At 43.3% G+C, this 23858-nt stretch overlaps 1 protein-coding gene across 1 annotated transcript in view; it reads left to right on the top strand.

The window, feature by feature from the left end:
* Positions 1–11488: 11488 nt before the first annotated feature.
* COL17A1 (collagen type XVII alpha 1 chain) overlaps positions 11489–23858 on the top strand; it is a 51159-nt gene continuing 38789 nt past the window's right edge. Inside the window, exons 1-5 of the mRNA XM_032423299.1 lie at positions 11489–11587; positions 16954–17016; positions 19132–19176; positions 20613–20717; positions 21715–21846. Of these exons, the coding sequence (XP_032279190.1) occupies positions 16965–17016; positions 19132–19176; positions 20613–20717; positions 21715–21846 (334 nt within the window). The 5' untranslated portion in view covers positions 11489–11587; positions 16954–16964. The remainder of the gene's footprint in view (positions 11588–16953; positions 17017–19131; positions 19177–20612; positions 20718–21714; positions 21847–23858) is intronic.

The following is a 23858-nucleotide window of genomic DNA, read 5'->3' as shown; positions in this document are numbered from 1 at the left end:
CTGAAAGAGAAAAGGGTTATCTCTTGTCTCCTTAGAAGCAATAAGCCTTCCCCAAAAGTCCCTAGATAGGCTTTCTTCATGTACACTTGGCCACAAATGGGTCACATTTCCTTCCTAAACCATCATTAACAAGGGCAGTAGGTTAAGGTGAACAGTTTGGGGGTAGAACTGGGAGGCCACCACAATGACCACTCTAACAGATGATACATTCTCAGTCTATATATACAGAACATTGTGCACAGAGCCATGGTAGTAAGTCGACATGTACTGCCCACTTCTCCTTTCAAATACTCTGGAACTCCTTGGTCAAATCCTCTCCATAATACCAAAGTCCATTAACACTCACCACACTATTAATGATTTGTATTCTTTTGTGGATAAAAAAGATGAAATTAACAGTTCTAAAGCAAATCACCCAGTGTGTGCATCTTTCCTAGAGGATAAATCTTAAATACTGCAACAAATAACACATGTCATGCTTAATATTTAATGTTGCTACTGAAAAAAAGAGATCTGCCCAATGAACAAATCTCAAATGGGATCACAGAGATTATGATTGGCTATCATTACTGCCAATCATTTCTGCTATAAGAGTGGTAATAAAAGGGGTCAGTGAGAAATACAGACGTTTTCAAACAAAAATTGAGAGAATGAGTTGCCAATAAATCTGCCTTTCAAGAAATGTTAAAAGAAGTTTTTTAGAGAAAAGGAAAATTATATAGGTCAGAAATTCAGGTCTATATAAAGTAAGGAAGAACCTTGAAAAAGGAATAAATGAAGGTGAAATAAAAACTTCTATTTTTCTTATTACTAATTGATCTAACAGACAACAGTTTGTTTAAAATACTAATACCAACAGGGCGCCTGGGTGGCTCAGTCGTGATCCCAGGATCCTTCGGCTCAGGTCATGATCCCAGGATCCTGGGATCAAGCCCCACATCGGGCTCCCTGCTCAGCGGGAGGCCTGCTTCTCCCTCTCCCGCTCCCCCTGCTTGTGTTCCCTCTCTCGCTGTCTCTCTCTCTCTGTCAAATAAATAAATAAAATCTTTAAAATACTAATACCAACAACATATTCAATTATGTATGGTTATGCTTCATATATATAGCGTATGCTTGGATGTAAGTAAAATGAAAGACAGCAGGGGCGCCTGGGTGGCTCAGTTGGTTAAGCGTCCAACTCTTGATTTTGGCTCGGGTCATGATCTCAGGGTTGTGAAATCGAGCCCCACATCAGGCTCCTCGCTCAGCCACAGTCTGCTTGAGGTTCTCTCTCCCCTCTGCCCCTCCTCCCACTCATGCTCTCTCTCTCTCAAATCAATAAATAAAATCTTTAAAAAAAAGAAAGTAAAGAAAATGTCAAGTTTCACCACAGACTGGGATGAAAGAATATCTGCAAAAACACCTCTCTCAAATAGGACTTATACCCAGATTATATAGAGAATTATCAAAATTCAATAAGAAAACAACCCAATTTGAGAATGGGCAAATATTTGAATAGACACTTCACCAAAGAAAATACATGAATGGTAAATAAACACATGAAATGATGGTCCACATCTTAGTCAACAGAGAAATGCAGATTAAAGCCATTATGCAATACCACTCCACACTTATTAGAATGACTAAAATCAAACAAACAAACAATACTGAGAGCTGACAAAGATGTGGAACAATAAGAACTCTCATACATGACTGCTAGAAATGCAAAATGGTACAAATATTTTTAGAACAATTTGTCAGTTTCTTAACAAATTAACTCTATATTTATCTAGGTCAACATTCCACCCCTAGGTATTTGCCCACAAAAAATAAAAACTTATGTTCATACAAAATAAATACATAATGCTTAAAGCAACTTTATTCATAATTGACAAAAACGGGACACAATCTGAATGGCCGTCAACATACAAATGTATAAAAATTGCGTATCCAAACAATGGAATATGACTTAGTAATAAAAAGAGGCAAACTCGGGGAAGCCATTGCCTGTTTAATAGTTGCTGTTGCTGCACTTGCGCTTCTCTCCCAGCGAGAGAGAGACACGAGTGGCCAGGCCCAGCAGCAGCCGCCGCGGGGGCACGGAGGAGCCAGACAAAGAGAGGGGCTGTTTGCGGGGTGGGGTGGGGGGTTCGCTATGTCGGATGACGATTCGAGGGCCAGCACCAGCTCCTCCTCATCTCCGTCCTCCAACCAGCAAACCGAGAAAGAAACAAACACCCCCAAGAAGAAGGAGAGTAAAGTCAGCATGAGCAAAAACTCCAAACTCCTCTCTACCAGCGCCAAGAGGATTCAGAAGGAACTGGCAGACATCACTTTAGACCCTCCACCTAACTGCAGTGCTGGTCCCGAAGACTGTAATCCTGCTGACCCTTTGGTGGGAAGTATTGCCACTCAGTATATGACCAACAGAGCAGAACATGACAGAATGGCCAGACAGTGGACCAAGAGATACGCTACATAAATTGGGTTTTCACAATTCTTACATTGTCTGTCACAGAGAGAGCTGCTTATGATTTTGAAGGGGTGGGGGAGGGTGGGAGTTGGTAAAGAGTAGGGTATTTCTATAACAGATATTATTCAGTCTTATTTCCTAAGATTTTGTTGTAACTTAAGGTATCTTGCTACAGTAGACAGAATTGGTAATAGCAACTTTTAAAACTGTCATTAGTTCTGCAATATTAGCTGAAATGTAGTACAGAGAATAGACATTTGGGTTCAGTTGCTTGTAGTCTGTAAATTTAAAATAGCTTAATTTTGTACAGGTTACACACATGGCCATTTATGTAAAGTCCTTCCAAGACTACACATTTTTTTTTTTTTCAAAAAAATTGGAATTTGTTTTCCCTTCTTGGGAGGGAACATTGATATTTAACAGTTTTTAGAGACTGTCATCTCATATATATAAAATGGATACGTGGCTATAAGACACCATATAGGAAATGAGTAGTTATGTGTTTTATTTTATATGCCAATCTACTTTATTGTGACAAGATAAGAGGTTTGAATCACGACTTGTGAAAACCTGTAGTAAAATACCTTAAGCTGTTAACTGTAAGGTGTGGAATAGGAGTTGCTCAGTGGATTGGTTATATGTTGTGGACTACTTAAGTCTGCATTTGTTACTGTGCTAATAAACAATATTAAAACAAAAAAAAAAAAAAAGAGGCAAACTAATGATGTATACAACATGGATTAATCTCAAATGATAGTCAAAGAAGCCAGGCTCAATAGGCTATGAATTGTATGATTCCATTACATGACATTCTGGAAAAGGGAAACCATAGGAATACAAAACAGATTAGTAGTCGACAGGGGCTGGAGATGGGGGTGAATTACAATGGAGCACAATGGAATTTGGGGATGTGGTGGAACTGTTCTAAATCTTGAATGTGGTGGTTATACAACTACATGCACTTGTCAAAACTCATGGAGCACAAAAAAGGGTGAATTTTACTGAATTCAAATTATCTGATTTACATCTGATTCTGGCAAATGGCTAAAATACAGGAGCCCCAAAACACAAGTTGGGAACCACTGATGTAAGAATAGTTTGAAAAATTTTAGATGAGGGGAACCTGGGTGGCTCAGTCAGTTAAGGTCTACCTTCTACTCAGGTCATGATCCCAGAGTCCTGGGATCTAGCCCCAGGCCAGGCTCCCTGCTCAGTGGGGAGTCTGCTTTTCCCTCTCCCTCCCCTCTCTTGTGCTCTCTCTCACTCACTCTCTCTGAATAAATAAATAAAATCTTTAAAAAAAATTTTTGGATGAGTGTTATAATCACTGGAATGTTGATCAATGAGCATGTCAGGCAACAAGACATGATTTTCAGTGAGTCTGTGTACTAGAGATATACCCATGAGGAAAACAGTGGTAACCACAAACCAGATAATAGGGTGTGGTCTTCAACTTAATGAAGATAGTCCTTGTGTGGACATGTTTTGTGAAAACCCAGCCTGTCTTCTGAATCATGGCCTATAGTACAAAAGAATGTTCATCACCTGATGCAGACATTTCAGATCTTTGGGCTAAAAGCCATTAAAATCCAGTAATAAATCCATCTGTCAGGTGGCTTCCTGCTATTTTGTTGAATTGTTTTTCCTTGCTCCCCAACAGAGATCAAGCCTAACATACATTTTAAACAACTGGTCTATTTATATTCAGTAATTCATTTCTGAGAGCTCATCTTTTTTTCTATGAGCACTATTGAACTTTTCATCTCCTTGATGCTTCTGACATCCCTTCCACGTAATTTCTGAGCACATAAAGTACAAATAACTTGGCTTACCCCAGTTCTTAGAGAGGCTTAACACTGCCAGAGTGGGCAGGTGAACAGTACCAAACAGAAGACTAGGAATGACTTCCAGCCGAAACAGGATTTTCATTTCTTCCATAAATGGGGGAATCTTTTGGAATCTAAGGGGTATATTTTCTCTGATAGTGAAAGGGTAGCAACTGTTAAGACTAACACTTCACATATTTTTCTTTGGCTCATTGCTGTCTTTTGATAAAAAGTTATCTATAAATGTTTAGTTATTAGAAACAAGTTACAGGGGTGCCTGGTTGGGTCAGTTGGAGGAGCATGGGACTCTTGATCTCAGGGTTACGAGTTGGAGCCCCATGTTGGGTGTAGAGATTACTTAAATAAAAAAATATTAAGGGGCACCTGAGTGGTGCAGTTGATTGAGTGTCAGACTCTTGGTTTTGGTTCAGGTCATGATCTCAGGGTCATGAGATGATCCTCGAGTCGGGCTCCAGGCTTAGCTCGGAGTCTGCTTGAGACTCTCTATCCTTCTCCCTCTGCCCCTCCTCCACCTCTCTCTCTCAAATAAATCTTTTTAAAAAAATAAATAAATATTTTAAAAAAGAAAAGAAACGAGTTACAGATAATTTAGTAGAGCATGTGTTAGAAATAACACATGGTGGTTTTAAACTAATTAAGGGTATTATCTATAGGTGATATATTTTAATATTATCCTATTGTCTTAATTCTAAATTCTTCAAGACAGAAAATGAAACCGTTTTTTTTTTTTTAAACCTCCCATGTGTTAGGTAATGAACATAGGACAAAATGGAGGCAGGGAAAAGTCCAAACCAAGGGAATGATCTTTTTTTTTTTTCCATATCCTTCTGTCAGCTCTAACAGGTGGTCTTCTGAGGAAGGTAGAAGGCCTTTTGAGTTAGGGAAAAGGAGAGAAGTTGCTGTGGTCAGTGGTTGGCCTGGAAAAATCTCAGTGTCATCCCAAGCCCTACCCTCTTTCTCATCCTAGCAGCAATCACTCAATGCTCTGTGTCTTCCTAACCTCCCTGATATTGGCCCCCTTGGTTCCTTTCCTTTTTTCATCTTTGCCTTGCTAAACTTCAGCCTTATCTTTCACCTCAACTACTTCCCTGGTGTCCTTTATTGGTCTCACTGTCTAAACTCTTTTGGTCCACTCTACACCATCACCAGATTAATCTCCATTCCACCCAGTTCCCATCATTCCATTTCTTGACTTCCCATAAATCCCTCTCACTCACAGAATGACGTAGACATTCCTCAGACTGGCCTTTCAGATTCCCCATGATCCAACCAGCACACCCTACACTTCCAACCTCTCCCTGTCTACTCTTTTTTTCATGGTATGTTTTACCATCCTCCACCCAAGCCTTACTGTTTCCTAGGACTGTGCCTCTCATGCTGGACTCTGTGCTCAAAATTTCAGATCCACCTTCAGTTTCTTAATACCACCCATCCTTTTAAGTCCAGCTCAAATAACAACTCTTTCATGAAACAATAGCTGACGCCCACAGCTGAATATCCATATACCTTTTTTTTCGTATTGTAAATTCCTTAAAGGCATTTTTTACATCTCATCCTCAACTGTATCTATACACCCAATGCCTTGCTCAGAGTAGACACTCAATAGGTATTTGTTTACTCATTCAACAGACACATATGGGTTCTAAGTGGATAAGTGAATGAATAGATCTGAAATTAGAAATGGAAGAAAAGAAACCAGGTGCTTTGTTATTATATTAAAGGCAGCAAAGAACACAGTTTGGGAACAATTCGAGAACCATTATAGACAGGAGAAGCAGATGGAGGCCTCAAGCCCACGTGTGAAGGGCAAGAGCTGGTGTGCTGTATCTCAGCTGCATCCTTCCAGAAGCCACATTGCTCCATAAACTGTGACAAATGCTGTTGTCGTAATTGTTTACAGGGAAGTCTTATTATCCAGGAGTACATGCAACCAAAGAGAAAGCTAGGCGGAAATATGGTCTTCTGGTCTCAGAAATATAGTAGCAAACTGCAACAAATAATTATTGTATCATTTTTATTTTAATATGTAGGAATTCACTTTTTAAAAAAATCAGTGGATTCTCTATCCAACAAAACAGCTGAATCACTGACTCTAGGTACTGGAATTATCTCATTAAATGTAAAATTATTTTCTCTCACCTCCTTCTCAGTGAACTTCTTATTGTCTCTTAGGAATGCAAGGCAAGTATATCCCAAAGCTTCAGGATTCCTGGATGAAAGTATCATCAGAACAAGATATCACTATCATGTGATGTTGTTTTATGAAAAGAAGGTCACAAAGTCCGTAGAAATCCATTGATAGGGTACATTCCTTTAAACCAGATAAAGAAAATTCAGTGTTCACAAAGATTAACGAGGTAGTGAATAGTCATTTGACAAAAACACCCTGTCACCAAAAAGTGGATTTACGCATCACTTTTCAGAAACTTGGCAGCCACGTAAAACGGGGTCCACCTATACTCAACATTGCTCAGCAAGTGATGAGAATCTGGTCACCAGGTGCCAATCTGGGCTCCACGTGAACAGGCATCCTTTCTGCCCAACCTATTTAAAAGTCAGTAGATAATTTGGGGAGGATGAATATTTTTCCGGTTGCCACTTAAGGAAATTTTCTTTCTAGTCCATCACAAATTGATTAAATGTGACTCATTAACACAGCTCTGAATGGAGCAGGGAACAAGAAACACCTTTCCGGTGTCTTAGTCACTGCTATGTCCTAAATCTGACTCTGGTCCTTCGTTTCAGCAAGAATTTCGCTTTTTTCTGTTAAAAGACAACTCCCTTAGTACCAGGCATATGGTAGGAACTTGATATATAAATGCTGAATGAACATAAGATTTCTTTCACTCCATGTACCAAGATAATTTCTTCTTATAAATGATTTTGCCAAGCACAATAAATGATGAATGTTGAGTAACTGGAATATAAACACTTGAATTCTTTTAATCTCCTTCTATCCCAAAGTGCTTAGTACAGGACTCTGGAAACAGCACATACATGCACACATACACATAGGCGTATTAGCTATTGAGTTAGCTTAGGGGATCTTGATGAATTACTTTGGGGTTTATCTATTTTGGGTCTGACTTTTCCATTATTCCTGGAGAATTATGTTATTACAGGACCCCAGGGGGGAAAAAAAGCCATGCTGATTCCAATGGTTGGTTAGCATGTCTGGGTTTATACAATCATTATAGTTAAATAATTGGTCCATGGTTGCCAAGTCCTAATAGATAGATTTTTATCTAAATGCATCATTAAATTATACCAACACCATAATGCTGTTGGCAGCAAATATCCCCACTATTCAGATGGTTTTCGTTCTGATTTAAGTTGTCATTTGCTCTTGGCCTGATCTATTTTGATAATGCCTATTTTCTTTCAGTTCAAAGCTATGGGAATATTTAAATTTTAATGATACACCAGGTGGTGGAAAATGAGAGTTCAAGAGTTGAATGGAATATAGGCTCTGCCACTGTGTGTAAACAAACAAACAAACAAACAAAACCCTGACCCAGTCCTCCTCTTGTGTCCTCCTTTACTCTCACATCACTGCCAAGCCCACAGCACTTTGGACACTCTGGTCACCAAATGGGGGGGGCAGGGGGAGGGGTTCCCACATCAGCCAACTCCACCACAACAGCTACGTGTCCTACAATTTATCTCAATTCTGACACTCTCTGCTTGGAGACAGTGTCAGATCCCCCAGGGTAGGGGCTCAGTCCCACGAGACTGCCCCCCACTGCAGATGCCAGTCACAAGTAATAGGTCCCCAGGTGACCCACAACTTCTGTCCAATGTGGCAATAAATCAGAGGTTCCCATGACCTCCTCCGTCTTGGATTCAATTATTTGCTAGAGGGGCTCGCAGAACTCAGGGAAACATTTATGTTTGCTAGTTTATTAAAGGATATGATAAAGGATACAGATGAACAGCCGGATGAAGAGAGACATAGGGCAAGGTCTAAGAAGGTGGTGAGCACAGGAGCTTCTGACCCCCCGCAGCTGCGATGTCTCACCCTCCTGGTATGTGGATGTGTTCATCTACCTGCAAGCTCTCTGAACCCTGTACCACTGGTTTTGTAAGAAGCCTTCATCATGTAGATATGATTGATCTTTAACTCCATTTATAGGCCCTCTGCCCTTTCTGGAGCCACTTATTATATATAAAATCTTTGTCCTGATTACTCAACTTCTCTGAGTTTCACTTTTCTCGGCTATAAAATTTAAAAAAAAAATAATAGTACACACCTCTTAGGGTTGCTATAGGGAATAAATAAAATGTATGTAAAATATCTGGTGCACAATAGACCTTAGAAAATGTTAATTTCAGTCTCTCTTCTTTCTTAATGATCCAAACACTCACAGGTGCCAGTACAGAGCTGCTTTCTAATGTCAATTTAAGAACATTTTCCTAATACCTAAAAACCCTCCCTCTCGTGGCTAATGAGGCCTTTTGTGAGCTAGCCCCTGCTCTCTCTCTCTCTAGCTTCTCTCCTACTGCCACCCTCCCTTGGTTTGGGACACTTAAATAGACTGGCATCACTTTTCGTCAAACTTACTTGGCTTCTTCTCCTTCAGAGCCTTCTCAAATATTTTTCTCCCTGTCTAGATTCTAGAGCAATCTCAATCCCTCCTTTCACCTGTATGACCTCTGCTCAACCTTCCTCTATTAGTCTAAATGTTACCTTCTTAGCCAGACTTGCCCTTCCATCCCTCCTCTGGATGACCTCTCCTCCTCTCTGATAGAATCCAGAATTCGTTCTTTATAATAGTCATCACATTTTTAATTGTATATCAGTGCATAATTGTTTGTCATGAACATCATTTATTATAAATTGTGTCCCCCTCCTAAAATTCAGATGGTGAAGCCTAACCCTCAGTATCTTAAAATGTGACCACAATCTGGAGATACAGCTTTAATGAAGTAGTTAATATGAGGTTGTTACGATGGGCTCTGATCCAATCTGACTGGTGTCCCTATAAGAGATTAGGACACAGAGTGAGACAGCTGGGATGCACACATACAAGCAGAAAAGGCCATATGAGAACACTGCAGGAAGACAGCCCTCTGCAAGCCAAGGAGGGAGAGACTTCGGGAGAAACTTAGCTGCTGACATGTTGGTCTTGGACTTCCGCCTTCCAGAACTGTGAGAAAACTAATTTCTGTTGTGTAAGCCACCAGAATTTTGTCCAGGCAGCCTTAACAGAATAATATATTGTTTAAGACCTACCTTCTTCCGCTAGACTGTGAACTCTGTAAGGACAGAGAATATGTCTACATTTCTTTTTTTTTTTTTTTAAAGATTTTATTTATTTGACAGAGAGAGACACAGTGAGAGAGGGAACACAAGCAAGGGGAGTGGGAGAGGGAGAAGCAAGCTTCCCACTGAGCAGGGAGCCCGATGCGGGGCTCGATCCCACGACCCTGGGATCATGACCTGAGCCGAAGGCAGACGCTGAATGACTAAGCCACCCAGGCATCCCTTTTATTTATTTATTTATTTATTTATTTTTAAAGATTTTATTTATTTGACAGAGAGAGACCATGTCTACATTTCACAACTGAGCTCTCAACATACAGTTTAACACCTGGCTCTGAGCAGGAGCCAACATGTTTTTGTGTAATTCATCAATTAGTGAGTGAATGAATGAATGATGCAGGCTTATGTCAATTTTATGCTGAAAGCTCCCCCTCTTCTAGATTCCCAGTGCTCTTCTCCTAGGAGATTGACAGCAGACATGTTGAGTAAGTATTTACTTGGGGTAGGCAGGAACATCCCAGAAAGCAAGAACCCAGTAGTGTCACATTCTAGGTCATCAAAAGGCTTCTGAAGTGCGCGACTTCAGTGCAGAATGTTGGGGGCTTAGGAGTGAGACTCCTACAGGTGGTGCTCGGTGGTCCGCTGCCCTTCCACGTGGGGCGAGTGCCCACAGGAGCAGGGCGCAGACACGCATTAGTGCTACACTGCAGGAATCCTACCACTCCCCTCTGGACTGGGAATACCACCAAAGTGAGTTCCAGGGTCAGACTCCCCATATTACCAATACCAAGAGTCTCAAGCTAGTCTGTAGGGGTCCTAGAAAGCCAGACCCTAAGCAGGTATTCATTGGTGTAAACTGACACTTTAGGGAAGACTAATGGCTCCAGGGAATGAGCTGAGACTAGAGAGTTTCTGGGAGTCCACACATGTCTTTGGGTGTATGGAGACTGTGTTTGCCTGATTTGAACGGCAAAAAGGTCCTTAACCCTCCTCAGCAGTATCTCTCCGTTACATGGTGGCTAAGCACCTAAAATCTTGTCACTAACACATCCCTCTTTGGAGTCAACATCACTGTATCTGGCTGCCCCTTTTAAAAAAATGAATCCCTGGGGCGCCTGGGTGGCTCAGTTGGTTGAGCGGCTGCCTTCAGCTCGGGTCATGATCCCAGGGTCCTGGGATCGAGCCCCGTGTCGGGCTCCCTGCTCAGTGGAGAGCCTGCTTCTCCCTCTCCCTCTGCTTGTGCTGTCTCTCTATCTCTCTGTCAAATAAATAAATAAAATCTTAAAAAAAAAAAAAATGAATCCCTGTGCCATCAATTGTCCTGCATTTTCAGTCACTAACATCTTATTCTGAATGAGCTCACCCCTTTCCTCCAGGCGGGTTTGACCTGGCCTGAGTCAGAATGAAGGAAAGAGGGCAAAGGCATGTGTAGGAGAAACAGGTCTTGAATGTAAATCCTGCCAACTTCACAGTTTTTCTAGGAATCGAACGCTCTGACCACGGGCCCCCCACAAGCCTGGCCACACCATGAATCATGCACCTTTGGATTTTTACTATTCTCTGGCCACAAGAAAAGGGAATACCACGTTGTGGCAGCTCTCTGGTTATGAAAGATAAGGAAAAGTCCTCAAGGGCATTTCCTTTACCTTTGTTCATTTATCACCACAGACCCACAAATGGTTAATGGGCCTACCCTCATTGGAGAGACGTTCTGCTTCCTGTAAAGTTTTGATTCCTGGAGGCAGATCTTTTTTAAATGCTGCAAGTGTCCGATAATTGGAAGGGTGGAGTAACTGTAAACCCGACACACCTTTGTCAGGACTTGTTAGGGAGCAAAGAACTGAGAGAAACAAGGGGGAGAGCAGGAGAAGTGAACATTTTTGGAAGATCACTCAGCTCTAACACACCTGGGCTGGGTCTGGATAAAAAAAGTGGGGCCTGCAAACATCTTGGAGAAAACATCAGGAGGAGAGAAAGGGGCGTTTATTCGAAGTTGTTTCCAGTCCCTTCCAAATCTCAAAGAAGGTAAGTTACAGGAAGGATTTGCCCTTTTTCTCCCTTCCTCTGGGATTTTGACTTGGAATTTGTTTGTTGGAGAAAATAAGATGAAATTGTTACGGTTCAAGCCTTGCGGTAGCGGCAGTTAATTGATCGGGAAAGGTTACTTTGCTTTCTGCATTCTGCTTAGGGCAGGTCTTTTAAAGGAACAGTAAGAAAGATTCATCTGTGGGAAGGAGAAGAAAAAGGCCGGTTAAGATAAATTGGGCTCTAGTGGCCAGTTGGGTTTTCTTTTTTGGTATTATTTTCAGTATTGTAAAATGGCTTGTGTTAAATTGTTTTATTTAGAATAAGATAGAATTATGATTCCTTGAATCTCAGTCTTGCTCTCGCTCTCCCCCCTCCCTCAAAGGCAGAGAGCAGCTCAGAGGTGAAGTTACAGTGTGGGTAAGTGGGGGCTGGGAGAAACAGCCCCTGAGCACCAAGACCTGAGTTGCCACCTGGGCTCTGCACCAGCAGGTCCCGATTAAGCTCGAGAGGATGGATGCACATTGTTGTTTACCACGCTCTCAAAATACTGCCTCTAATCAAAAGTAAAGTGTAATATCTGAAATGATATAATTAATCCAGGAATTTCCTGGAGTCAAATTTAGAGCAAGAAAAAAAGGGGGGGGCGGAAATGTTTTGCCTGTGTACACACGTTTACTGGTGAATTTTGCCCCCTCTCCCCAAATCATTTTGGGGTGAGAATGACCAACTTCAGTATCTCACTGGACAGCCTTAAGTGCTCCATGACAAATGACCACACGTTGCTTTTTGAAGTGTAGGCAAAGGGTCTGGCACATCGCTTCATGTGAGTAGCAGCTAATCAGTAGCTAATGGCTGGATTTGTTAATGTCCATAAAATATAGTGAGGTTTTTAAAAGATAGTCATTTGAAAAGCAGAACCACTTCTCCTCACCCGTCTGCTGTGTCTTTCTTAGACGTAAGGCACAGGTCTAAGTCAGCTCCTGATGGCTGCCCTTCAGAGAATCAGAGGCACCAGCTTTACTCTGAGCCCCTTCAAAACACCCACACACATCTGACCAGAGTTTACCTGGGGACAGTAAACAGAGTCTTGCTTCAAGCTTGGATAGAAACTCAGATTCGTGAAACTGACCCCACCTAAGAACCAGCCTCATTCTCAGATTATGCTTGACCAAAAGAAGACTAGGTTTGTGTGGTTGGGCTCATTTGCTATTATTAACGGCAGCAGGACTTCACGAAACAGGGCTGTGAACAAGAGGCAGAATCATAAAGCCGGTGCCCAAACTCCCCCAACCCTAAGTTATGGAAATCAAAGATGCCAAATGTAGCTAGGGGCACACCCACTGTCGAGGTTTGTAGAGACAAAAGCCTCTGAGACAATCCACCCTAGGGCGCTGGTTTTCCTGGCCCTCAAGCTGCTTGCCCCATCTGTGTTAACGGATGAGTAGTGCATGGTTTTCTCGCACTGTGACCATTTTGTTGTTTTGTTTTAAAATTTGAAGCATACAGAGATGGGAGTAATAGAAGTTATAAAAATTCTTGCGGTTCCTTAGCAGAGGCTAGGGAGATGAATTCTTAAAATAGGAACTAGAAAACATTTAGCTTCTCCATCCCCTTCCTTACTGAAGACCAAGTGTTCCATGGGTCATTGTTTTTTTAATAAAGTTTTTTATTTTATTTTATTTTATTTATTTGAGAGAGGGAGAGAGATAGCAACATAGATCGTGAGAGAGCACACGAGAGGGGAGGATAGGGAGAAGCAGGCTCCCCTCTGAGCAGGGTTAGATCTCAGGACCCTGGGATCATGACCTGAGCTGAACCACCCAGGCGCCCCTCATGGGACATTAGATAAGGTCAGCGTGAGAGCTGACTCCCTAACAGCAGTTTGTCCTTGTTTGTGTGTGTGCCATCATCGGAATAGTTTTAGGTGAATGTGACATCATTTAAATGCAGTGGAAAGAAAAGAAAATTCAAAAGAGTAGAAAAATAATTTTGAATTGCATCTTCCTGCATAAGAAAATATCATGGGATCGTTTTTTCTACATCTTCTAAAGCATATTAACTATGAATAACCACGAAGCAGCCCCTTAGCACTATGGATGGAAATTAGCATTATTCTGGAATTGAGAACCTAGAAACCTGCTCTTCCTTGGTTCTAGAGAAGTGGCCTAAACATCAAAGAAGTTAAAATTAAAAAGTTAAACATTATGCTACTTGACAGTGCTTCCATTAAGTAGTGTTTTGGGAGGAGAGCACGCGGGTGAGCTTGGCGGGGAGAGGCAGGCTCGGGCATGTGCCCGGGCTTGTAACTTTCCTTTCCCTAATGTTACACTTCTTAAAACAATCCGCACTGAGGATGTTTAAAAAGGAAGTCCTGCAGGAATACCGTAGGTCCTATGGGATGATCCCAGTCCAGGTTTGTGCCTCGACCCATCACTTTCCTTTAGATGACTCACTTAAAAAAGTTTTCATCTTGATGTTTGGTTTAAACAAATCCGCCTCCCAGCACAACCCAGCCTATCAGACTATCAGTGGCAAAGTCAACAGAACTCTGGCCTGGGTATTCCAGGCCTAGGAAATCATTCTGCACGGCCTGGGACTCAGCCATCTCAGGGGCTTCAGGCTGAAAGAGAGGCAGGGGCCCATCTACCTGCCCCAGGCTCAGGCCCATTCTCTCCCTGAGCACCTTCTAGTAAGGAGCCCCCAGGCCCTGGAGGAGGGTATCTGATTTCTTAGCAGGTGGTCCCTTTCCTTGTGCCTGCTGGAAGTTGGGGAACCCTTGGCATTTTGCTGTACACCTCAAAGCTCCATCATTATGACTTGAGAAAAAGATTGGGGGTGCCTAGAATAGTGGGTTATTTTTCTGGGTACAGAAAGAACAAGAAAACACTCACTAGGTTTGCTGCCTGGACACGGAGACCCTTATCAGTGGGAGCTATCATCAGCCTGCCTTGATGGCTACAAGTAAAAGAAACCCAGCTGAACCCAAATGTATGGTTTCTGGCTGCAGCTTTCTTTAAAGGATCAAAACACACAATAACTTGCAGGAAGTAAAAGCTTACATTGCCTGTTATAAACAGTTCCTTTCAGGATAGTGTTTCACATCAGTTCAGGTACCACTCTAGGTGGCTCCCCACTAGCAGCCAGGTGCATTTGAGTGTTTAGTTTCCAAAATGCCTCCTGGTCCACAGCTAACGACCAATTAAAAAAAAAAAAAAAGCAGAGGGGCTTCAGAGGTACCAAAGGCAATTACTGCTTAAACAAAAGATTTCAAAGAGGGTGTCTGGTGGCATGTAGGTTTGCTTGCCAGTAGTCACGCAGGTTAGAGCCCGAATGCAGACACAGACACAGGCCAGATTTGGCCTTCTAAAGAGGCTGGACTCCCTCGTGAAATGGTTTATGGAGCCCCTCTTCTTTGGCTCTGGGAAACATACCAGAGCCAAAGCCACCTTCTGTGGCTTCTCAGATCCAGTCATGAGTTTTTCCATGATGCCTCATTCCTTGCCTAAAGCTGCATCTAAGAAACTCCAATGAGCAAGAAGTTGGCACATTCGACCAGGCCCGGAAGCTAACTGTGCCGATCTCGGTTCATTCCACCGGCTAGCTGAGCAGCCAGTCTCCTGTGGTCTTGGTTTTCAGTGGGGAAGTCACCCAGGGCCACATTATGACTTTCGTGGGCTCTAGTTGCTTTTGCTTTTGTGGACCGCTTCTTTCATTTAAAAAAAAAAAATAAATTAAAAAATTATATTTTATAACTGCATTGAAAGAATACAAACCAGGTTGGTTTGTGTTCATTTCTCCTTCTGATTTTAAAGATTTTCTTTTTAAGATTTATTTATTTATTTATTTGAGAGAGAGAGAGAAAGAGAGAGTGTGCGTGAGTGGGGAGAGGGGCAGAGGGAGAGAATCCTCAAGCAGATTCCCCACTCAGCACAGAGCCCGATGCGGGGCTAGATTCCAAGACCCCAAGATCGTGACCGGAGCCAAGATCAAGAGTCATACGCTTAACCGGGTGCCCCATTTCTCCAGCCGATTTTAAATTTTTTTAATTTTTATTTATTTATTTGAGAGAGAGAGTATGAGCAGGAGGGAGGGGCAGAGGGAGAAGCAGGCTTCCCACTCAAGAGTAGAGCCCGATGCAGGGCTCGATCCAGGACCCGGAGATCATGCCCTGAGCTGAAGACAGATGTTTAACTGACTGAGCCACCCAGGCACCCCTCTCCTTCTGATTGTAAAGAGAAATTAAAACACTTTAGTGGGCCCCCAAAAGTATGATAGGATTAGGCATTGTGCCTATTAAGAAGTCGACCCTGAAGTCACCAAGCAGGTAAAAATGTCTGAAAGGAGAAATCTTCAAGCAAGAGGCATCCTGGGCAGAAGTGGCTTGCCCAGAATTCTAGAATCCAATTTGAACTGCATCCAAAAGAGGAAGGGAAGGTTAGGGAGAGGAGGGAGAACCACAGGAAAAGCCAGATTTCAAGTCCTCCCAGACGTGGGACTGGGAAGCACAGCAAGAACCCAGTTGGGATGGGGATCCCTGTTGTGCTCTTCTGTGTGTTTAAGCCTCACCCCCCACCCCAGCCCCTTCTGTCAGATGGCCTCAGTCCATCTACACTTCAGGACACAGTGCACAAGATCTTAATGGTTTTCCCTTCCGGAAGCAATGAGTGAAGGGAGAACATAGATAACATACAAATATGCCTTTCCTACATATTTCTGTAGATTTTACACATTTTCTTCATATATTTTTCCTACTCGTGTCTGAAAATAAGCATAGTGGGGCTAGCTTGTTATGAAGGGAAAGTTCCATATTGTGAGAAGTGTTAAGTGCCATACAAGTACCAACAGTACAATAATTTTTTTTCCCGAGTTAAGTCCATCAAATGTCATTCTCCCATCTAAACTCTAAATGATGAAGCATGAATGTCTTCTATTTATCCAGTTCCCTATAGAACACTGAACATTACGGGATGCAACAAAATGAGTTCGTTAAAAGCACCAAGTGCCTTGACAGATACCCTTCAGCTGTCTGTTACTTTGGCAAAGAATGGAAGTTTTACAAAGGTCAGGGCACCACATCTTCCATGTAATCCTGTTAATGCTCAGCAGGGGGCAGCCTGGTTAATGAGATCCTGAAAAATGAGCTCTCCATACAGAATAGAATCCAAAGGGGAACTATTAGATGACTACCTCTTATAACTGAATCAAGTGGGAAGGACTCTGTAAAAAATATGCACGAGAAAGAATTATGCCTTGAATTCTGGGAGTCAAGTGTTTTTGGTTCTCAGCTTGCATAGTAGGGACCTATGCTTCCTAAAAGTGATGGTCAGAGTCATGGCTGATCATGGTTTCTGGATTTTCTTCAGGTGGCTATGGTATGGATGTAACCAAGAAAAACAAGCGAGATGGCACCGAAGTCACTGAAAGAAGTAAGAGCATGAGACATATCATTATAAAAGTAATTAAAAAATTGAAAAGAGTAAATAATTCATGCCTGATTCCATCACAACTACTGTATCATTTCTAAATTATAGTTTTTCTTGGAGTTGTTTTTTTTTTTTTGCTTTTTTTCACTGTATTATTTAAAATGTTTTCCTAAGTAGACTTTAATCCTTCCCATAAGATAGCTTTTGTTGATTTTTATTTTAACATACTTGTAATCAAAATGTGTTCTACTTTTTCTCAAAAATGAAAATTACCATTTTGACATAGTTTTCATAATTAGCACTTTTAATAGCTGCATAATATTCTGTGGAATGAATCTGCCGAAGGCGTTTAACCATTTCTCTATTTAGAAGACGGGGCAACAGAAATCCGAAAGAATAACATCCTACTTACTGCAGGGACAAAATTAGAATAACACTGGTGTCGCAGTTGCAATCTACACTGAAACTGAAAACAGACACATTTCTTTTGTGAAACTGCCCAAATGATAAATTCAGAGACATTTAAACTGTCCCCGAAACAGTTCTGACTCTTTCATTCATCCTGTGACTTTCATATATCTCTAATAAAAAAATCCTGGCTTCACAGACTTGGAACGTTAGATTAAGAAATCATTTATTTTTATGTGTCCAAGAATCCCAAAGGTCCCCACAATGAGAGATTTAGTGAAAGCTGAAGGATTGTTATTCAAATTAAGCTGCCATTTTAGTCTGAAAAACCATTTCCTGTTATGCATGGAACGCAGTTTCTGCCACAGTTGTCACCCCAGGTTCCTGCCAGGACAAGGAAATCAATTAGGAAAATACCCTGTGACGAAGGAAAAGGGTGGGGACAGCAAGACTGGTGCGGGATGGAGCAGTGCCGTGCAGGACGGCTTAAATTGGCACAAACGATCCTGCACCTTTTCTCCTTTCACCACCCCTACCAACACACATGCGCACATGCGCACATATGCACATATACCCGAGCATGTGCACATACGCACCATACGTACACATACGCCTGGGCATGCGCACACGCACATATACCCGGGCATGTGCACATACGCACCATACGTACACATACGCCTGGGCATGCGCACACGCACATATACCCGAGCATGTGCACATACGCACCATACGTACACATACGCCTGGGCATGCGCACACGCACATATACCCGGGCATGGGCACACCTGCGCACACCGCACGAGTGTGCTATTAAAGATCCGTGACCCGATCTAGATTGCTGCTCCTTTATGTCCCACACAGAGGGAGGTGGTGCTGATGGTCACCGTCAGAGAACAGCGTTGGCCTCACTGTGGTTTTAGGAACCCGCGCACCTCCCCATGTTGCCGCAGGGGAGAAAGCGGTTCAGGAAGGCAACAGGTCTTTCTTCTAACCGGTATTTAAAACATACTGGAAGCTTTTATTACCTCCATAGACTCACCGTCACTTGGGAGTCTAGAGAAACTCAATCTGGGGAGGCAAAGGCACTGGTTCTTCAAGTCTGTCTTCCATGTTCCTTTATCCCTGATTTCACCAAGCACCAAATGTCACTTACTAACCCCCGGCCTTCCTCCACCGCCCCACACTCAGGCATGGCTCTGAAGATTTTAGAATGAATTATGTCCTTCAGACACCCCTAGTTGAAAAAGAAGCACAAAGTACTTATCCACTTCACAGTGAGATCAGCCAGGATGATGCACTGGCCCAGCCGGACTGGGTGACCACTTGGAAGGGGCAGTGCAGACAGAGTGTGGCTCCACACACTTGAGGGTGACTTGAGGCCCTGGTCCTCCTTCAAAGGTGAATCCAGGCCTGGACTGGATCTAATTGTTAAATGAGAGACATGAATGCCAAGGTAAGTCATCCTTCTAATCAGTGGGTAATTCCATTTGGTTCCAAAAGGATATAAACGTATTTTCCAGGTACATTAAACCCCATTGTTATTGCACATATGTTCATGTACAGAGGGTCAGAGCACATCCCTTAAAGCACAAGTATACAAAAATCCATGTTGAACCTAATTTAAGATGCTGAGCCCATGATAGATGTTAGACCTTGCCAAAATATAGGGAATTCGGTATGTTAAGATATCTTTTTATTGTCTTTTTCTAGTTATCACGGAAACAGTAACTACAAGACTTACATCCTTGCCGCCAAGTAAGTGACTATCAAGAGCTTTCTTCTCAGCAAGGCATGTGTGAAGGAATCCACATGTAACCTTTCCCATAGGCGCTTACTCTTCAGTTGAGCAAATCCAAAATATCTGAAATCTCTTGTTTAACAGCTATATAGACATTAATTTATATACCACAAAATTCACCAGTTTGAAGTATATATAATTCAATGGTTGTTAGTATTGTTAACCTTAAAAATAAAACTGCCCGTTATTTTACCAGCAAAATATGGGTTTATTTGGGAATAGCAAAGAATCACAACCTGGAACAAGCAAGCTAAGACAGAACCATAAGCAAGTCCAACAAACAAAGGAGAGGAACATTATTTTATGGAGAAGAAAGAGGAAGCTGAGAGGTGTTGTTTAAATGAAAGACCATCAGAGAAAAGCAAGAGTTCAGGCTGTTGGATGGTTCCTCACTGGCCAAGTTGCAGGTGTAGTAGATTTCCTGTAGGAGATGCAATGTACACTTTCCCTGTACATTGGGGCCTGTAATTGATGACTCTTTCCTGTTGAGGATTCTTCTGTTATGTCTGTAATTGACATTAAGTGGCCGTGGCTCCCCTTCCAACCTCCCCCTCCAGCAGCAATTCACTTTAGCGAGGTTTCCTTTTATTAATTTTCACAGTATATTTACGGAGTTGTGCAGCCATTGCAACAATCTAATTTTAGAACATTCCATCACCCCAAAAGGAAACTTCACGACCATTAGCTGTCACCCCCCATTACCACCCCTCTCCCTAGCCCCCAAGAACCACGAATCTATTCTCTGTCTCTATATATTTACCTCATCGGACACTCGTATCAAAAACCTTATCCAGCCTGAGCATAGAGGGTGGGAGAAGGGAACCAGTAAGGCTTCCGTCTGAGTCCACTTGTTTTCTGAGGGGGTCCTTAGGTTGAGTGGATTCTGTATTGGAGAACTGAGCCCTAAAGCTACCCCTGCACCTGCCAGGCAGGCTGGCTTACAGAGGATGGGGACGAGAGGTCAGAGCATGAGGGGCCGCCATGCGCCATGAACACCAGCGACACAGAGCTGTCACTCACCCCTTCAACAAGTCTAGTGGCTGCCATTGTCTGTGGCACTGACCAGGCAATTTCCAAAAGTCAAGCCCAACCCATGTCCTGGCCTTACAGAGCCTTTCATCACTCAGTTGCCTTTTCTAATACTTCAGTTTTCCTAATGAGCAACTTGCTATGCTCCATCCAGAAGACTTTCCTTATAAATGGGGTAGAATATTTGCTCTTGACATTTCTATCACAAACAAACAAATGAGAGTATGGCAGCTTGCACTTGCAAAGGGACCCCCAACCAGCAGGGTCATGGGTGGTAAGCCAGGGGTGGTCTCCACAGCGGAGGAGGAGAGGACCCCTGGCCTGACTCCACCCATAAATTGTCACCTGCTCCTTGTTTGTGCAGAAGGGGGAACCAGCAACGGCTATGCTAAAACGGGCTCTCTAGGTGGAGGGAGCCGGCTGGAGAAGCACAGCCTGACCCATGGCAGCAGTGGTTACATAAACTCAAGTAAGTGGCTGCTGGTGGAGGGACTGGGGGAAAACAGATGGACAGGGCAGAGGGAGTCCTACAAGGAGAGGGATGGTCACAACTGCTTGTCATCCTTTCCAAATGCCCCCAGTTGTTTGTGTAACTGACACAAGATCCCAGCCAAGGTGATACTTTCAAATCAGCCGCATTTGAAGCCTCCTTACAATGGGATCAATTTTCATTAAGTCCCCAATATAAATAACAATCCTCAAGAATGCTTTGTGGGGAGGTCGCTCTTTTCCCACTGAATCACTCTCTTGCAGCCATTTCTTTTAGGGAAGGGTGTGTACACAAGAGGGTTTACAATTTGAATTAACAACAAAAACAAAAGAAACTTAACGACTGGGTTACTCTGCTCAAGGAGTCTAGCGACACACAATCCCACACTGAGTTTCCACTGGGCAAGCATCCAACACAGGCCCATTGTTCCCAATGAAACACTCTTTCACGGTGGTAGCTTTCAAACCAAAACAAGACAGCGAGCAAGGCAAACAAAACAAAGAACAAGCACACATATAACCCCTGAGGCCGTTTAAACCATCTTGGATTGACACTGAAAAAGAAGACCCAAGACACACAAATAGCCAGGTTGACCAAGAGGCGTGGTTGCTGTGAGCTGTCAGGGAACACCTCGTCGGATTGTATTCTGGTCCATCCAGCAGTGAGCTGCAATTAAATGCCAGGTCCTCAAGAAAAATCCTGCCAGAGCCTCTCCATTGCCATGTGCAGCCACATCCACAAAGGGCCCCCCCGCCTTCCTTCCATGGTTAGCTGGGGAAGGACACTGGTGATGATCCCACCTCCGATTTCTGAGCCGCCGCGGGAGTGCCCAGGTGGACCCCGTCAGCAGCGTTCTCAGAAGGTCCTCGGGGCCTTCCGGACGGCCCTCTTTTATCTTGAGCAGCCGGAGTGTAGTCAGTATAACTGCAGGCCAGTCTGAAGTGCTCTGAGAGTTGATGCTTTTCCCCACTCGCAGGTGGGAGCACGCGGGGCAATGCCTCCACATCCAGTTACAGGAGGGCTCACTCCCCGGCCTCCACTCTGCCCAACTCACCAGGCTCCACCTTTGAAAGGAAAACTCACATCACCCGCCACGGAACATACGAAGGTATCAGTCCCATATATTTTATTTTATTTCATTTCATTTCATTTTATTTATTTATTTTTTTTAGCATCTTTTTTTTTTTTTTTAAGATTTTTATTTTATTTGACAGAGAGAGACATAGCGAGAGGGAACACAAGCAGAGGGACTGGTAGAGGGAGAAGCAGGCCTCCCATGGAGCAGGGAGCCCGATGTGGGGCTCGATCCCAGGACACTGGGATCATGACCTGAGCTGAAGGCAGACGCTTAACGGCTGAGCCACCCAGGTGCCCCGCATTTCATTTCATTTTAGAGGGTGAGAATAAGGGGGTGAGGGGCAGAAGGAGAGGGAGAGACAGAATCTTAAGCAGGCTCCACGCCCAGCGTGGAGCCCAATGCAGGGCTCCATCTAATGACCCTGAGATCATGACCTGAGCTGAAATCAAGGGTCCGATGCTTAACCGACTGAGCCGCCTGGGCGCCCCTCAGTCCCACAGATTTTAGAACTACTCTCTCCCCCAAAAGAACTTCACTCATCCTTTGAGGATGGAATTATTGGCCACCCGTGTTTAGCTGTTTCTGCCCTCAACTTTCTCTTTACTCGTGTTTTGATGTGGTTTGGAGTGTTGAGGTCTGGAGCCAACAGCCAAGAAAGAATTCTCGAGATGTCTTTAGTGCAAAAAGGTGGTTTTATGATAGCCCAGGGACAGGACCATGGCAAGAAAGAGCTGCTGCCCTGGGATTGTGAGGAGCAACTGATTATATACTTTGGAGTTCGGGGGAGTAAAGACAAAGGGAAGTTCCAAAAGGGTTTTCATAATGCTGAAGAAGACTCACCGGATACTTGAGGCCTGGCTATTGTCAAGCTAAGGTTGTTTTTCTTTTTTTTTTTTAAGATTTTATTTATTTATTTGACAGAGAGAGAGAGGGAGAGTGTGCACAAGCAGAGGGAGCAGCAGGGCATAGGAGAGGGAGAAGCAGGCTCCCCGCTGAGCAGGGAGTCCGATGCGGGACTCGATCCCAGGACCCTGGGACCATGACCTGAGCCGAAGGCAGATGCTTAACCGACTGAGCCATCCAGACACCCCAAGCTAAGGCTGTTTTCCCTCTAGCACAGCACTGACAGTAAGACAGCTGGGAGCTTCCTGGAAGAATGCCATACTCTGCCTGCCTCAAGTACTTGTTAATGGGCTGCAGGTTATAAGGACATTTAATTTCATCTACATTTCCTTCTGCCTTTGTTTCCCACATCAGTTTCCTTTCCTTTATGGACTCAAGTTGGAGATTTCATTGACTTACCCACCCCCTTATTCATTCATCCATTCAGTATTTTATCACATATCTACCATGTGTTTAACACCGTGTGGAATGCCTTAGTGGACACCGTAGGGGCCAAGGGCTGGCTGCCCCAAGACAGGCCACTCTGGCACGAACATTATTTTGAGTTAAAAGCAGTCAGAACCCAGCAGATTCAGGAAAAGCTTTTTACCTCCCCCTCAACTGTCTGCTTGTACCAAGAAGAGAGCTATTAACAGAGATTCCCCTACCCAAGACACTTACCTACATAAGGCAATCTTTGTTTTCCAACCATCTCCTCTCACCTTCCTGCTAATGGCCTTTCTGCCCTTTGTATCCTCAGACCCCTACCCCTCTCCTCAGCTCACACAAGCATCATGTTGCCTGTCTCTGGAATTTCCATGTCTGTGTGCATTCCCTGTATGTACAAAACTAAATTTGATTTTCTCCTTTCTCCTGTTAGTCTGTCTTATGTCAGTGTGATTCTTAGTCCCCCTATAAAGATCTTGTAGGGCAGAGGGTACCCACCCTTCCTCTCCAACACTTAAATGAATTAGACGTGAGGCCGTCTAGGGGGCGCAGTCGGTTAAGTGTCTGACTCTTGGTTTCGGCTCAGGTCATGATCTCAGAGTTGTGAGATTGAGCCCCCCATCTGGCTACGTGCTCAGTGTAGAGTCTGCTGAAGTTTCTCTCCCTCTCCCCTGTCCCTCTCCGCATGCACTCATTCTCGCATGCTCTCTCTC

This window comes from Phoca vitulina, unplaced genomic scaffold (assembly GCF_004348235.1).
Source record: "Phoca vitulina isolate PV1807 unplaced genomic scaffold, GSC_HSeal_1.0 scaffold28, whole genome shotgun sequence".
In the NCBI taxonomy this organism is placed as follows: Eukaryota; Metazoa; Chordata; class Mammalia; order Carnivora; family Phocidae; genus Phoca; species Phoca vitulina.
This window is presented reverse-complemented; position numbering and strand designations above follow the sequence as displayed.